The following is a 17,294-nucleotide window of genomic DNA, read 5'->3' as shown; positions in this document are numbered from 1 at the left end:
CTGTTCTTTCATTTCCTCCCGGAGGACAGAAGCCTCACACTTCTTCTGCGAGGGTTACCACTACAACCGACATTGAGAAGGCTCCGGCGAGACCTCACAGACGGCGTAAAATACAACGTGTCAGATCGACGATTGTCCGCATACTCTTTGCGGATACTATCATTCACCAGGACCGATAGTGGGAAGAAGAGGAACGGGAAGAACCCAAAGAGGCGGCCGATACCAGCAATTGGAAACGCTCCAGATGGTTACCCAAGTAATGCATTCTATCATTTCATCCTTCACGGCCATTTGTGAAAAAATGTTGTAATCTTAGTACGTATGTATATTTGTATGACATTTTTTAATTTAAAAGATGAATAGAGAATTTGATTCCGAGTCTTTTGCTTGTTCACCCTCATCCCAAGTCCCTCTTGAAATTGAGTTAGCTGTAGAGCAATTACGTCATATTCCAACACTCTCTTCTGTCCACCAAGTCCCTCTTGACTTGCAAATAGCTGTAGATCAATGACGTTCTATCCCAATATCCAACAATGTTGATGTGCAAAATAGCTCTCCTTCAGAACCACAAAATCCTTTCCAAACCTTAGAAAACACATTCCAAAGATTAAATCAAAACAACGAAGACGCCTTCCACAACATAGAAAACATACTCCAAAATCTAAATCAGACAAACACATCAGCTCTCAGCTCATCAAATGAACCTCAAAATGAACAAAATGAGTCTCAGCCGCAGCCTCACCAGGGGGGTGAAGGGTTGGAGCAGAGACACACTCCTGCTGAAGAGCAGAAGGAGGAGGGGTATAGAGGGGGCAGAGAGACAGAAACAGCCTCTTATGATCGGTTTAACACTCTAGTCATGAGACACACATTTACAGTTCCTCGACCCGGCAATGTACCCGATATTGCCGCATTTTATCGAAATGTGATAGGGGTAATTAGGGAATAAGCCAACGAGGTAGAATTGTGAGCTAGTCGCAATGATGTTGTTCAGTTGGAGGTGGTAGGTGAAAATGTGCGTGATTATGTTTCATTCACCAACAGCGACCAGGGCAGAAATATTCTTCCAGCTTTTGAAGGTTTGCTCGATCGTATAGTACAGTCAAACAATAACATAGCCGCTGACGAAGGTGTAGAATTAATTGTTCACATAGTGCGGAACCCTACGGGTGGTGCCAAATGTAAGATGGAGAAAACTTTTGTGAAATTCTCAAAGTAAAGACCCCATCTCTATTTTGTAGATGACAGGAAGGATCAGCTCTGCTTCGCCGTCAGCCTATCTCATGTTATCCATCCGGATTTCACAGATAGCCAGTGTGATAGTCTGGGTAGGAAGTTGCAGCGTCAGGCTGGTTTAAATGATCGGACACCCGTCACTTTCAATGACATAGCCAAATTTGAGGAGATCTTGAAGCGCAAAATTGTAGTGTTTTACAGAACATCTCATAACGAACCCCTCTCACATTTTGCAACAGACTTCCCCCGATCGTTCCAAACCTCTGTTTTTATTCCTATTGCAAAATCATTACTACGGGTTTAAAAACCTCAAAGCCTTTATGGGTGCAAAGTTTGTAATTATTGTTACAAGGGTTTAAATAATCCCTATGTGCACAGCTGTAAGGGTTACTGTCAAGTCTGCATCGACCCCATCTGCTCTACATAAGAGCTCAAACCCATAAAATGCTCAGCTTGTCACAGGATGTGTCGTTCACTCTCCTGTTTTGCTCGACACAAAGAGGCTAAACCATGTCCTGTGAACAAACAGGCTTTTAGTTTCTGTGATCAAGTAAAAAAAATGCAAACTATGCTACTACGTTAATATGACCACAGGCAAGGCCAAGCATTGTTGTAGCACATCTAGATGTAGAATCTGCAGTGAAACATTACTGTCTGGTTCTGAAACAGACGATCACTTGTTACATTCAACCCGTTGCCAGTGAGACCAAACACTTCGGTTTGGTTTTTTATGACTTTGAAACATTTGTCAACGAGAACAACAAACACATCCCCTTTCTAGTGTATGCAAAAACATTGAAAGGTGAAGAGAAGGTGTTTTACGGTCTGGGCTGTGTTAAACGCTTTCTCCTGTATTTCAGGAGAGTATTTTAATTAGGGGGAGATACACAGAGCGATGCATTAAACCCCCCGGGTAAACAGAACAATATATTCGTTGCGGCATTCACCACAGCACACGCACATCTAAAACTGTACAGTTATTTAGAAAAGTTGAAAGAGGGTTCTTTACATCGACACCAATAGTTTAATCTATGTGGTAAAGAAGGGTGAGACGCCTTTAGAGATGGGTAATTATCTAGGGGACTTGACAGATGAACTGGATGGGGATAGCATTCAAGAATTTGTAGCCACGGGTCCAAAGAGCTATGCATACCAAACAAAAGTAGCAATGTGCGTCAAAGGCATCACTCAGACTCAGGAATGCTGTGAGTTGGTAAACTTTGACAGGGTCAGAGATCTGGTGGAGGGTTACCTGCGTGATTCTGATGAGTGTGATATCCCACAGCACAACATTAGTCGCGATAAAAAGAGCTTCGTCTTGAAAAACATCATTTCAGAAAAAGTTTAAAGTGGTGTATGACAAAAGACGTCTCTTTGCTGACAGCACAACTTTGCCTTTTGGATATTGAGTTTGATTTTGTGTTGTTTCATAAAACTTTGCCTTTTGGATAGGCCTACCTAGTTTGATTTTGTGTTATTTTGTTTTAAAAATGTCACACCAGAATGTAATGGAGAAAGTTGATTTTTTTGGGGGGGGGGGGGGGTACTGAAACTGTGTACATGTCATGAATATTGTACCTGAAAATATTGTGTGGATTTATACTTCCTTTCAACCTATGTACAGTGAGTTGCAAATGTTGAATAAAAAGATTACATTTGTTGAAGGATTGCCAGATTCTTTTGATGATGAAAACCTGTTTCCTCCTGATCAAAAACATTTGATCATCTTGGACGATGTTTTTTTCCAAGCCTCTGACCATCCTGATGTAGTTAAAATCTTTACTCAGTATCGGCATCACATACACTGAATTATTATTCTGCTACAAACAGCAGAACTAAACACCAGTCAAATATAAGGCTATAAAGAACAGGAAGTAAATATGAAAACATGATTTACCACACAGAAGGATTTAAAGTACTGTTAATTAATGATGAATTAAACCAATGATACTTGTTGACTTATCAAGATATATAGACATGCTCATATAAAAAGGCTGGGAGATATGGCTAAAAACCTCATATCTCAACAGGCTTAAGAGAAGCAGTAAATGTGCAATAAAATACAATACTATGAAAATGTAACAGTAACATAATGAGTAGATTTTAACTTCAACTTACTTTTTACTTTTATCTTAAAACATTTTAACTTCTACTACAGTAAAATTTTTTTTGGTTTCTATTCACCGCAGGGGCTGCTTACAAATATTTAGCATATTCAACATTATGAATATGATCATTTAATATATCTTCTATAAAGTATTATTGAATACATCAATAAGATGGAGGATAAAAACATGTTCCTCCTGTACAATAATATCTTGTAAAGTTCAGCTGAAGAACATGAGGCTTCAACGTCTGAGTCAAACTCATCTTCAGAGTTCAAGTCATTTTACTGTGAAATTCCCTCTTTGTGAAGCTCAACAAGGAAACTGTTCAGAGCTGAACTTGATGAGCTTTAAGTCCAGAGACACTGATGATGCTCTGTCAGATCCAGAGGAACACACAGGGATGATGGTGGACTGGACTCTGTGTGTGACAGTGGAGCTGTTCTCAGATCAGTTCAGACTGCAGCACTGAGAGTCATCTCCACTTCTTCTGGTTCCTCTGTCAGTCACTGCTGGATCAAGCTCTCCTCTCCACTCTCACCACCTCCATCTGTGTAGAGAAGAAGAAAGCAGAGGAGATGAATCAGTGTTTACAGAGACTCACTTCATCAGTCAGTGATGCAGCAGGGACTTCAGTCCTGTTCAGACCAGATGTGCAGCAGCTGCTTCCTCTCAGCTCTCATGTTAACGTGTTGGAGTGAACACACTGAGCTGGAAGCTCACAGACCTGCAGAGACGTTCAGCATCAAGTCTGTTCACTCTGCACATTTCACTCAGTCCACAGTGGAAACAAAGTGCTGAGTCAGCAACAGGTCAGTGATGGATTCTCTCCTGTTACCTGTCAGCTGATGTCACTTTAAACACAGAGTCTCTGTGTGTTGATCAACATGTGAGCTGCTTCTGAAACATCACCTGACTGAACATGGAGGCTGTCACTAAGAGCCAGGGACTGCCAGGCTCCATCACACTGATCTCAGAGCTGTGACACAGATGAAACTGATCAGCTGTTTAGTGTTGAAACCAGAGAACAAACAGTCTCAGATCAGATTGGACAGTTTGATGAATGAGGACACTGTCTCTGTCCATCTGTGAGGCTGTCAGCTGGAATCAGCTTTATTTCCTGTACACATCAACACAACAACAACAGTCGTCTTCACATCAACTCTCACACATGATCACAACAAGCTTCTGGCTGCTCTGATTGGCTGACTGTTGTCTCTCTCTCTGTCTATCTGTCCAATCCTGAAGCCTGTCCCCGTTCTCCTCTCACAGCTTCACTGAGGAGGTTGGAGGTTCACAGGAAACACTGGATCTTTGCTCTGATACTAACTGTGTTTAGTACAATACTGCTGAGAGCAGCATGGACTGACTCCGCCCCTCTACTGACCTCAGAGTCTCCAGTCTACAGTCTGGACTCTCCACGAGACCACGGAGATCCTTCAGGGCTGAATCCTGCAGGTTGTTGAGACTCAGGTCCAGTTCTTTCAGATGGGAGGGGTTGGACTTCAGAGCTGAGACCAGAGAAGAACAGCTGATCTCTGACAACCTGCAGTTCTCCAATCTGAATAAAGAATCAAAGATGTAGATCAATGATTGATAATCAATCAGATTTGTCCTGATCAATGATCTTTGTCTAAAATGAGTAGAGTGACTTTGTCCTTCTGTTATTGTGGATCTTCATCATGTCAGTACAACACAACATTGTCAACACAACAGTTGTGTGTGTTGTGTTACAGATGAAAACACACACACAGTTTGATCAAACAGACATTAGTCCTGACACTTCACTGAAATCTACTGAAAAAAAGAAGATTGTTTCTTCACTTTCTTTGGACAAATATTAGTTGTGAGGATCTTGTGTATGTTGTTGTGATAAAAATGAATTGACTTGAACGACTAACACTGGACATTTTCTACAGTGGATTTAGAAAACATGAGTCCTCTGACTGAGAGAAATACGAGTGTGTGAGCTGTGAAGGTTGAACTGAAGTGAACAGACATTATTCATGACAAGTGAGTGAAATGAGCTGAAACTGAAGAATCATTCTCAGTCTGAGAGAAGAACAACTGGAAACATGAGACAACAACTATTTACAATGTCATTCATTCATTCACAGTCAATGGATTCAACTTGTGTGTGAAGCTTCATTAGCTGTGGATTCAAGATATAAGATCTACAACAGTGAACTGACCTCAGAGTCTCCAGTCTACAGTCTGGACTCTGCAGAAAACCACACAGACCCTTCACTCCTGGATCCTGCAGGTTCTAGTTTACACTCAGGTTCAGTTCTCTCAGATGGGAGGGGTTGGACTTCAGAGCTGAGCCCAGAGAAGAACAGCTGATCTCTGACAAACTGCAGTTCCTCAATCTGAATAAAGAATCAAAGATGTGAGTTTGGGAGACAAAGTTCCTGCTTGAAACCACAAAGAGTCAAACAGACAAAGTAAAAACAGCTCTCATTAATATTCATGACAACATGCTGCTGCTTCAATAAAGACGTAGTGACTCCACCTCTTCAACTCTGCCAGCTCCACCTGTGGCTCCATCTATACAAACTCATGTTGTGCAGATTCTACTAAAGATCCTCAAGTTTTCAAAGACAACAAACATGTCAGGCTGAAGTTTGGAGACATGAGAACAAATGTATAGAAATATATATTAAATTCACTAGTTGATGGAACGGCAGAGACACAGACACCTGGTGACTGAGCTCAAATATTTAACACAGTCAAACCTACAGGATTTAAAGTGATGAAACAACCTGTTGCTATGGCAACTTGGCTTTGAATATTGGAGTCAGTACGAACATCACAGAGCCTTATAAAAGTGTTGGGACCATCAGCTATTGATTATAGATCAGTTATTGTCTGACAGATTCAATGTGTTTCTGTTGGTGTTTTAAAAAGACATGAGGTGAAAGTTGAAGAGAAACAGTCACTGGACTAAAAGCAGAGAAGAAGAAAACACACTTTACCATGAAGATCCTCAGTGTGGATAAATATAATATCAGCCTCATGTCTGCAGCTCAGTGTCAACACAACTTTCACATCACATTCATCTCAGCACAGAAAGAAAACATGGAGTCTGACCTCAGAGTCTCCAGTCTACAGTCTGGACTCTGCAGAAAACCACACAGACCCTTCACTCCTGGATCCTGCAGGTTCTGGTTGTAGCTCAGGTCCAGTTCTCTCAGATGGGAGGGGTTGGACTTCAGAGCTGAGCCCAGAGAAGAACAGCTGATCTCTGACATACTGCAGAACCACAGTCTGTATAAAGAATCAAAGATGTAGATCAATGATTGATAATCAATCAGATTTGTCCTGATCAATGATCTTTGTCTAAAATGAGTAGAGTGACTTTGTCCTTCTGTTATTGTGGATCTTCATCATGTCAGCCTTCTACACACATCATCCAAATGTCAGCACAACATTCATACAGCTGTTGATGTGAACACAGGTTGATCAGCTGCTGCTGACCTCAGTTCAGTCTGTGATCAGAGGAGAATCAGAGGATTCACGTCTGTTTAGTCTGTTCCCTCTCTGACACTACAGACATCAGCACAGAAACAAAACACTGAGGACGTGAACAAACAGTGAGAACTCAGTCACACTGTTCAGAACAAACATGGTGGAGCAGCTTCAATGTTCCAAAGTCACCAAACAACTGCACAATGTCACATTTACAGGAGGAGGGAAAAGATTTCTCTGTGTCCACATCTTTAAAGAAGAACTTGTGTCACTGTTGAGAACTTGAGGAGGACGAGTGCTCGGCCTCAGTCTACCACCGGTGTTACAGCCCATTCTGTGAGCCATCAGATTCTGTGACCTGCAGCAACAACCAGTTCACCTTCAGGTAACATTCAGAGCCTCCTGCTGGAAAACACCACAGATTTATTCAGCTGATCTTCACTGAATGAGGAAGTAGAATTCATCTGATTTTCACATCAACCCCCCAGTGAGGAGCAGACTGAGTGAGGACGGGGTTAATGAAGGTCACAGAGCAGAGATCAAACCTGTGCTCACAGTCCTACAACCCTTCAGCTCAGCACAATGTCCACGGTTTAGGTCTGATAGTTGATGAACAGAGTTTCTCTGAGTGTCAGTGTCAGTCTGCTCTGGTAACTGCTCCTGAACCACAGTCACATGACCACTTGTGTTATTCATGTGATTAGAAGAAGCTCCATTCTTCAAGATCAAGTCTGAACTTTTGTTGTGTTCTCACACAATCAACTAGATATGACATGAAGGACACCTGGAGCGCTTTGAGTTCACAGTGCACAGGTTCAGAGAAGCACAACGTGGACTTGAAGAGAACAGAAGTGAGAGCAGCTCAGTTCAGGTAACAGGGACCAGACTGATCTGCCAACAAAACCCCTACAGCCAACCTCCCCTGGAGCTCAGCTTTCAGAGCAGGCTCCTCTGCCTCTGCTGCCAGCTCTGTGTATCTGAGCTGTTTCCTCTCAGAGGCCGTTTCTCCTGCGTCCTCCCATGGTACTGTCAGCTCCACAACATACACAAGCTACTGTGTTTCTGACCACAACACAACATCTGCTCTCAGATCAGTGGCAGCTGTCTCCTGAGGAACTAGGAGCTGTTTTCCTGGATCTCCTCTGATTGGCCAGTCCCTCCCTGCCTTCAGCTGCATCACGCCTGTTCAAAGCTGCTTCCTGAGTCCTTCACCCTCACCAACAAATCAAATCCATCTTGTCTCCTTCTGCCTCCAGTGAGTTCACCTCTGAGCTCTGACTCTCAGTGGCTGCTGGGAGACACCTCAGCACCTGCTGATGTCTCCAGGTGTGTGGGCCTGGAGACAGGCTTGTTTTAGCCCCTGATAGAAGGAGCCACATGAAGCTCCACCTGAACATAGAGGACATGTTGGCTCCTCAGCTGTTTATTCACTATGATGTTGGGGAGGTGGGAGCTGCTCATAAATTGCTCCCAGCATCAATCTAATCCTTCCTGCCTCCATGTCCCAGATGAGTTTCCTCTTGTCTCCACTTTCCCGCCTCAGCCACTGGCCCTGCTTTGATCTGGTTTGTGTTGCAGTCTGAAGGTCTGTGGCTTCCCATGATGCTGCAGTGCTGACATCAACACACAACAACAGCTGCAATATTTGTTGGTTGCAGAGAGCTGCAGCTTTGCTGGTGTTCAGATCAGCAGCAGCAGCAGAAGATCTGTGAGACTGTTGCAGTTTGATTCTCATCAACTTTCTGATTTTAACATCAAACTCTGTCAATTCTCTGCTGCTCTGAATCACAAACACTGTGACTGCTCTCATCCAGGGGCCGAGTGGGACCCTTCATTTTACCTGGAGATCACCAGTCCCAGCTGTTAATAACACACAAAGACAAACAGCAGCTAACACAAGCACAGGGCTGCTGCCCAACAACTAGCAGCTAGCTATACTAGCCACATTTAATATGAGCTGAGCTAGCAGCTAGCTACAACGCCCCTGCTTAGCATTTCAGCTGCCGGCTCTTTACTGGATGTTGAATCTCTCTGTGATTGTGGAACATTTCTCTGCTTCCTCCTCCAGTATTTGTTCTTCTTCATTCTTCTCTGCTCCACCTTTCTCCTTCTCTTTCTGCTGCTGCTTCAAACCAATGTGAACAGTGAACACACACGTTCCCTGATAACACCAACACGTCTCTGATGACTCTGTACCAGCCCCACTTCACAGCTCTTATTGGTCAGCAGCTGACCAATCACAGTTCAAGGCACATGGGGGTTGGACCACCTGAGGAGGAGCTGCTCATTTACCCCCCTACTGCAAATATAGACTTGGTAGTGTCTGACGTGCTGGGAGAGACAAGAGGCTGCGAGGTTCAGTTCAGGCTGCAGGATGGTGCAGTGAGGTAGACCACTTTTATATAACACAATATTATTAGTCTACACAATAATCAGTCCGGCCCCAGCCCCCAAACGGTCCCCGGGGATTCTCCTGACCCTCCCCATCACCACTCTGCTCCTGGTCTCATCTTCCTTCTTTCTCTTCACTGGCTGATTTTTTAAATCCTCACACAGAAATCCTGAAAATGAACCAACCAATGAAAAACTGGAACTTCACAGATTTGAACTGAATATAAAACTACAACAGCTCCAGTCAGTGAACTGACCTCAGAGTCTCCAGTCTACAGTTTGGACTCTCCAGTCCAGCACACAGCTGTTTCACTGCTGAATCTTTCAGGTCGTTTCTACTCAGGTCCAGGAGTCTCAGATGGGAGGGGTTGGACTTCAGAGCTGAGGACATGACTTCACAGTGAGTCTCTGAGAGTCCACAACCACAAAGTCTGTGATGAGAGAAAATATAAAATGTGTTAGAATAAAATCAGACAGTTTGTAATAAAAGACACTGAAGTTAAAATGCATCTGATGAGAAAAGATGATGATGTGATGAACATCTGCTCTTCACATCTGTGGCTCAGCTCATCTGATCTGATTGTGTTTGACATGAAACAATAATTCTCATCACTCTCTCTCAGACCTGCAGAGTTTCATGGGAATCTTTGTTGTGCAGATGAAGGAGGGAAAATGATGTTACATTTCTGCTTCCATCATATGATTTGATCCAGAGTCACAATCTTGTTCAGAAAAACAGTTTCATTCTCCACTGTTTTTAAACTGACTCCAGATTGCTTGGCTCTGCTGCCTCTCTGTAGAAGTCAACACACACCACTGCATAAAACACATCTGGCTCATTGTGGTGAATCAGTGGCAGCGCCCACGTTGATCCATGAACAAACTGTCCTCAGTAAAACACTCGTGATCAACACTTAGTGGACTCTACAGTTACAACCTGGAAGTGTGTGTGTGTGTGTGTGTGTGTGTGCGCGCAGCTCTACAGTGAAATAAGATTCTCCTCATTTGAAACTGTAAACCAATAGAAAATCAATATGTGGTGTCATTGTTGATGTGGTGGCGGCCTGTCACTGATAAATCAGTGTGTGGGAAACACTGAGGTCTAATCTACAGATACTGAGCCCACACGTCTTAATGTCTGGTGGGAACATTTCCACACCGTGGCATCCCTACTCCAGAACATTTCTCCTGAGCTCAACTCAGCCAACAGTTCAATCTAATCTCTGTTTGCTGCCTGGTTTTCACAGAAGGTCCTCACAGAAACATGACACTGAGCTCTGGTGTGTAGAAGAAGACTGAATCCTCCCATTCTGCTCTGATAGATTCACACCTGTGTTCTTGGCTGAAGCTGAACATTTCCTGATACGACTCTCCTCTACAGCAACAAGAGAGAAAACACCTGGGACTTTCTGTCTCATTCAACACAATCTATGGAAAGACTTTAAAGCTCCACCATGACACTTGAAAAAACACAAGTTCACGCTTCAACATGAAAAGATCAATAATCAATAAAGCTCAGCCTTGATCAGGTCAATACACTCAGGGGTTTACATCTCCACTCTTGTTCTGCTTTGACCAGTTGAGTCATTTCACTGATGTGATGACTTTTCTCTGCTTGTGCAGCTGTTACATTCTGTTTGATCATGAACCATTATCCCATCAGTGTTTGTTGTTACTACAGTGGCTGCTGTTCAGCTCCACTTTTAAAGCAGCTTTCATTGGAGCCCACTGTTTTTGTCTCCTGTGATTTAAAGGGGGGAGGCGTCCCCTAACATCCTCCATGCTCATCATGACTTCAGTCATCTCTGGACAATGATTCAGGTCTTATACAAACTTTACTAAACACCTGCTAGAACCTGCTCATTAGAGCTTCACTGCATTCACTGTTCACTGTCAAACACTGATGACTGTTGTCATAGAAACCTCATGAGTCCTGAATACAGACCTTCACAGATTCATCACTGCTCTCCTGTAACACTGTCACAGTGGAAAGTTTCAACAAAGCTGAACCAGAGACATCTTCTTTTTTCATTCACACATTCCTCTTCCTCAGAAAAACCTGCTGCCTACATTACCCACAATGTACCTCAACCACCAACCCTCGGCGCTTAGATTAAGGTGTGTTATACAGCAGAGATGACGGGGGGCGACAGAGGTCTGGTGTCGTCTTCAGACTCCGCCCACACTGACTCAGGTGACATCACCTGAGGACATTATCAGACTGCACAGCTGGAGACACTAAAGGTTTAATACTACTGTTTTCTCATATGTAGGTGTCCTCCCCAACACCTGGAAACACCTGGAAACACCTGGAAACACACTCTGAGGTGTAAGATCAGTGGAGCTGCTTTAATTAGTTTGATCAGGTTTGAATTAAACCAAAAAGACTCAAAACAACACAGAACATTAACAAATCAATGAAGCATCCAACAATTATTACAAATAAACAAAACAAGTGTTTTTATGAACTTAACAGCAACAATCACAACCAACTGAAACATCTACATTTTGGTGCTCACAGCATTTACAACCCCTCCAGAAAAAAACACAACTGACCTTTGATTGTTTCAAAGTAAAACTAAGAATAATGAGAATAAATGAAAACTGTGTTTATCTGAATTTGACTGAACCACTGATCTAATCTACTGATTGATAATTATATTGATCATGTCTGGACTCACCGAGCCTTCCTGCAGTTCCTCACAGCTGGGATCAGTCTCTGTCGTCCCTGATCTGATGTCTTGTACTTGTTCAGGTTCAGCTCATCCAGAACCTCCTCTGACATCTGCAGCATGTAGGCCAGAGCTGAGCAGTGGATCTCAGAGAGTCTCTTCTCTGATCTGGTCTCTGACTTCAGGAACTCTTGGATCTCCTGATGAACTGAGTGGTCCTTCATCTCCATCAGACAGTGGAAGATGTTGATGCTTCTGTCAGGAGAGATTTTATCACTGTTCATCTTCTTCAGGTTGTTGATGGCTCTCTGGATGGTTCCTGGACTGTTCTCTGTCTGACCCAGAAGGCCTCCTAAGAGTCTCTGGTTGGACTCCAGAGAGAGACCATGAAGGAAGCAAACAAACAGGTCCAGGTGACCATTTTTACTTTTGAAGGATTTCTCCATGGCTGCACTCAGGAAGACATTCAGGGTTAAATGACTGTGTTTTTTCCCCAGGAAGTTCTCCAGGACCTCTGTGTTCCTGTTGGTGTAACAGTGGAACATGTAGACTGCAGCCAGAAACTCCTGAATGCTCAGATGAACAAAGCAGTAGACTGTTTTCTGGAAGATCACACTCTCTCTTTTGAAGATCTCAGTGCAGAGTCCTGAGTACACCGAGGCCTCTGTGACATCCAGACCACACTGCCCCAGGTCTTCTTGGTAGAACATGATGTTTCCTTTCTCCAGATGTTCAAACGCCAGCCTCCCCAGCTTCAGAAGAACTTCCCTGTCAGCCTCCATCAGCTCCTGTGGACTCATCTCATGTCCCTCATCATACTTGAGCTTCTTCCTCTTTGTCTGAACCAGCAGGAAGTGTGAGAACAGGTCAGTCAGGGTCTGGGGCAGCTCTCCTCTCTGCTCTGTCGTCAACATGTGCTCCAGAACTGTAGCAGTGATCCAGCAGAAGACTGGGACTTGACACATGATGTGGAGGCTCCTGGACTTCTTGATGTGTGAGATGGTTCTGCTGGACAGCTCTTCATCACTGGATCTCCTCCTGAAGTACTCCTCCTTCTGGGCGACAGTGAAGCCTCGTACCTCTGTTACCCTGTCAACACATGTAGGAGGGATCTGATTGGCTACTGCAGGTCTGGAAGTGATCCAGACCAGAGCTGAGGGAAGCAGGTTCCCCTGGATGAGGTTTGTCAGCAGCAGGTTGACTGATGACGTCTGTGTGACATCAGACAAAACCTCCCTGTTGGTGAAATCCAGTGAAAGTCTGCTTTCATCCAGGCCGTCCAAGATGAACAGAACTTTACAGACAGCCAGCTGCTCTGCTGTGACCTTCTGTAATGTTGGATGGAAAACATGGAGCAGCCTGAGAAGACTGTACTGCTGCTCTCTGATCAGGTTCAGCTCCCTGAACGAAAGCAGAACCAGCAGACTGACATCTTGGTTCTCCAAGCCCTCTGCCCAGTCCAGACTGAACTTCTGCACTGAGAAGGTTTTTCCAATGCCAGCGACGCCGTTGGTCAGAACCACTCTGATGGGTCTCTGTTGGTCAGGTAAGGCTTTAAAGATGTCGTGGCACTTGATTGGAGCGTCATGGAGGGTCTTCATCTTGGAAGCTGTCTCCAGCTGCCTCACCTCATGTTGGGTATTAACCTCTTCACTCTGTCCCTCTGTGATGTAGAGCTCAGTGTAGATCCTGTTGAGGAGGGTTCCACTTCCTGTTCCATCACTTCCTTCAGTCACATGTTCACATCTGCTCCTCAGACTGATCTTATGTTGATCTAAAACCTCCTGCAGACCACTATCTGCTGAAAGAGAAGAGACAATGTCAGACTGAAGACAGAGAATCTGAGAATCTGCTGATTATTTTCATCAGCTACAGAAAAACTAAAGAGCAGCAAAGAAAAGCTTTTTAATGTTGTGCTTTTTAGAATCATCTGAAATGTCAGTGCTGTGTGATAGAACAACTGACACTGGAGAAAACAACAGGTCCTGGTTTCAGAAATGAAGACATCAGCAGACACATGTTCAGTCTCACTTTGTACAGTGCTGCTCTGACTGGCTGTCTGCAGTCCAGGTCTGGTTCTGGGTCTTTGTCCACACTGGGGACAGGAGGGGTCTACTGAAGACCCAGACTGGTCCCAGTATGAGGTGAAGCACTGTCTGCAGAACCAGTGTCCACAGCTGGTAGAGACTGGATCCTTCAGGACGTCCTGACACAGAACACAGCAGGACAGCTGCTCCTCCACAGAGACACCACTCCTCTTCCTCCCTCTGTCAAGACATGTCTTCATCACTAACATGTCACAGTCAAATATGTCTAATAACTTAATCATCTTCAGCTCAGTTTACAGTAGAAACTGTCTCTTACTGTGAGTCTGAGGGTCCAGGTTCAGGACTGAACTCTGGAGGATTCAAGTCTTTGGAGCGGTCACTCTTCATAGACAGACAGCTGGATCCTGGAGACTCTGCTCTCAGTCTGTGGTTCTGACCTCTGCAAACACAAACATGTTTTCATTCATATCACATTGATCACTGATCAATTCTCTGATGACAGAGTCTTTGTGAAGATTGGAGTTTTCATTCTGAATTTATGAACACTGAAAAACAACAGTGAAATTAGTTCTTGAAAATTTCACAAATTGAATTCACTTTTAAAAATTCAGATACATAATTTCAATGAAAAACAAAACCAGTGGCAGAAATTCACAGATTTCAAAATTCTAAATCTGCTGAGACAGATTTGCTTCCCTACACTAAAGACAACAGAGCTGGTGGTAAAGGCAGCCTGCAAGCTGCTGAGACCTGCTGGTCTCATTCAGTCCAGCAGGAGGGTCCTCACATCGAAAACATCGGAGCAAATATTCAAAAATGAATCATTTGGATGAACTGACCACATCTTATAAATCTGCAGTCACGTTCTCACCTGGAAAAGTATGAAAACTCATTAAAGTGATGTGAAAACAGTCCTAGGACCAAAAATGTAAGAGCTTCGAGCCTGGATCGATTGTGGATAATGCTGGATTGAGCTTTTATTTTGGTACTTCCTCTGACCAGCAGTGTGAATTAGCATATTAGCTAAATATCATGTTTAACTAATGTTTATATTTAGCATTCAAATTTAGATTTAACATTTAAATTTAACATTAAAGTTGACTAAATGTTGTGAAATGTTGTTATTTCAGTATGAACCACTTTACAATCAGCGGCCCATATTACATAGAGCCTGAAATCTGTATAAACAGCTGACAAATATCTAGTTTGATGTTAAAGAGGCTCAGTCATTTCCTCCAACAGCTGCTCACTGTAGTTTGGATCAAACTAACTGTGGAGAGTGAAGCTCTGACATGTGAAGCTCATCATTCAGGCTGTAAAATGATCCTGCAAAGTGTGGTCAACTCTGTTAGATCCCAGCTCATCCAGGTTCACCAACACACTGCTCTCTTCTTCTGTGGCTGCTTCTCTGCTCCACCACGGCCCTTTAATTACTGACATCTTTACATCTCTGTCATGTTCATCAGCTGCAGCAAAAATATGCACAAGAAAAAAGTCAAACTCTTCTTTGTTGGGATCATTTCACAAGAAACCAGCTCCTCAGCAGTCACTGTTAATACACTGATATGTCAGAGGAACCAGGGGAAGTTATTTTCTGTGACACTACAGCAGCTGTTACAGGAAGTGACATCACTGCAGGAGCTCAACACACTAAACACTGTTACAGAGACAGTTTGGAGGTTCACAGGTTTGTAGCAGGTCTCTTACTGTGAGTCTGAGGGTCCAGGTTCAGGACTGAAGTTTGGAGGATCACCTTTGGACCAGTGACTCTTCACAGACAGACAGCTGGGTCCTGGAGACTCTGCTCTGTCCTCCTCTTCCTCCACACAATCACTCATCTTCAGGACTTCAGTCAGTCTGAGAGGGAAACCAGTAACACTGACTGTGAGCTCACACACACAAGAGTCAGGACAAACAAGCTGCTCAAGAGACACACACACACACACACACACACACACACACGCACACACACACACACACACACAGGTTGTCCTCTCAGTGTCTCTGTGTGGACAGACGTTCACTGTGACTCTTCTTCCCTCCACAGTCCACAGGGACAAACTGACTCAGAGACTTTGACAGTAAAATAATAATAATGTTGTGTTAACACTCACCTGCCTCAGCCTTCAGTTTCCCTCCTTCTGCTCCGTCCACTTCAAATGGAGTCTGAGCTCACTGAACACTTTCACTTTCAGCTGCTCCTCCCCTCTGCAGCTACAGGAAGTAACATTACTGTGTGTGTGTGTGTGTGTGTGTGTGCGTGTGTGTTTGACATGTTCCACCATCATTTATTAAAAACAGACTCGACCTTATTCACCTTTATATAAAAATCAAGTCTCACTATTTCAACAGAATCATCTTGATTTCCATTCATCTAATATCATTTAACATAACATCCTTCGACAGGTGGCTCTTTAAAGACAGACAGCTGGGTTCAGGAGAGTCTGGTCTCTGCTGCTGGATCCTGAAACAAACACACAGCTGATAAATGTGCATGTTGGATACAAACTGATAGAGAATATGTTGAATCTTTGAATAAAAACAACAACTAACTTTTGTGTGAAGTGTCTTTCTGACAGTTTTGAATTCTTACCTTCAGTCAACAGATTGTCTGAAATTACGAGGAGGAGGCACTGATTGGTTGCTCTTCATGGTCACACAACTAGGTTTGGGTCCAGGTCCAGGTCCAGGTCCAGGTCCAGGTCCAGGTCCAGGTCCAGCTGCAGCAGAATCTGTGTGTTGCTGCTCTAGGGTTGAACACAACACACACAGAGCTCTGAGAGTGAATAATGATGGAGCAGTGATCTGAGTCATGGACAGTGAGAGATCCTCATCAAAGTATTTTAGCAGTACAACACCTCCTCAGAGAGACATCACAGGTCCAGAGAAGTCCAGAGTTACTTATACACAATGTGCCTTGTTGCATCAGTGTTTTAGAATAATGCATCAAAAATCAGCATATTTTGATACTGGCAACTTAACAAAGATCCAATCAGGTCACAATCCAATCTGAAGTGCTGGGACTCCACAGAAAAACAGTTTGCAGTGCTGATGAACTTGGAATACCTCAGCTGTCTGTCAGGACCATTGACTAAAACAAAATGCCCTTCAGATCCAAATTCATTTGACAGTAAACAGTAAAGTCTACAATAACAGCAACTGTATTTAAAAAAATCTAGTTTCAAGACCTTTGCTGATAGAACTGGTATTTTATTCATTTGTGTGATGCCCTTGTGTATTAGTGAAGATTAATTCCCTGTGGACCCGCCCCTTCTCTTTGGGACTTCTTTCAGTTCTTTAGTAAAACTTGCTGCCAGCAATTTGGTAAAAAGAGAGTAACCTCTCTGTGTTTTACTCTGAGTCAGAGTGTTTTT

The 17,294-nt window shown here is 43.5% G+C and overlaps 2 protein-coding genes and 1 pseudogene across 3 annotated transcripts in view; all 3 read right to left on the bottom strand.

Annotated features, from left to right (window-relative positions):
• Positions 1-17,294, bottom strand: part of LOC139609622 (protein NLRC3-like) — a 248,792-nt gene that overhangs the window by 84,814 nt on the left and 146,684 nt on the right. The window lies entirely within an intron of this gene.
• Positions 5,215-6,944, bottom strand: LOC139609649 (ribonuclease inhibitor-like; annotated as a pseudogene).
• On the bottom strand, positions 9,445-15,832 carry LOC139609652 (protein NLRC3-like). Its single transcript, XM_071464536.1, has 5 exons — positions 15,628-15,832; positions 14,237-14,359; positions 13,904-14,139; positions 11,882-13,673; positions 9,445-9,631 (listed from the first exon to the last, which is right to left on the bottom strand). Exons 1-5 carry the CDS (start codon positions 15,756-15,758, stop codon positions 9,445-9,447), a joined length of 2,469 nt encoding a protein of 822 aa, XP_071320637.1. The 5' UTR covers positions 15,759-15,832.

The sequence above is a fragment of the Trachinotus anak genome, unplaced genomic scaffold (assembly GCF_046630095.1).
Source record: "Trachinotus anak isolate AG129_WGS33_773 ecotype Australia unplaced genomic scaffold, CSIRO_AGI_Tana_v1 ptg000026l, whole genome shotgun sequence".
In the NCBI taxonomy this organism is placed as follows: Eukaryota; Metazoa; Chordata; class Actinopteri; order Carangiformes; family Carangidae; genus Trachinotus; species Trachinotus anak.
This window is presented reverse-complemented; position numbering and strand designations above follow the sequence as displayed.

What these genes read in the sequence shown, in the direction of transcription:
- LOC139609652 (XM_071464536.1), bottom strand. Translation starts at nt 15,758, where the DNA reads ATGAGTGATTGTGTGGAGGAAGAGGAGGACAGAGCAGAGTCTCCAGGA. An exon ending in CCTGGACCCTCAGACTCACA is followed by an intron (nt 14,140 to 14,236) that starts GTAAGAGACAGT and finishes ATGTCTTGACAG; the next exon opens with AGGGAGGAAGAGGAGTGGTG. An exon ending in AGGAACTGCAGGAAGGCTCG is followed by an intron (nt 9,632 to 11,881) that starts GTGAGTCCAGAC and finishes CTCTCATCACAG; the next exon opens with ACTTTGTGGTTGTGGACTCT.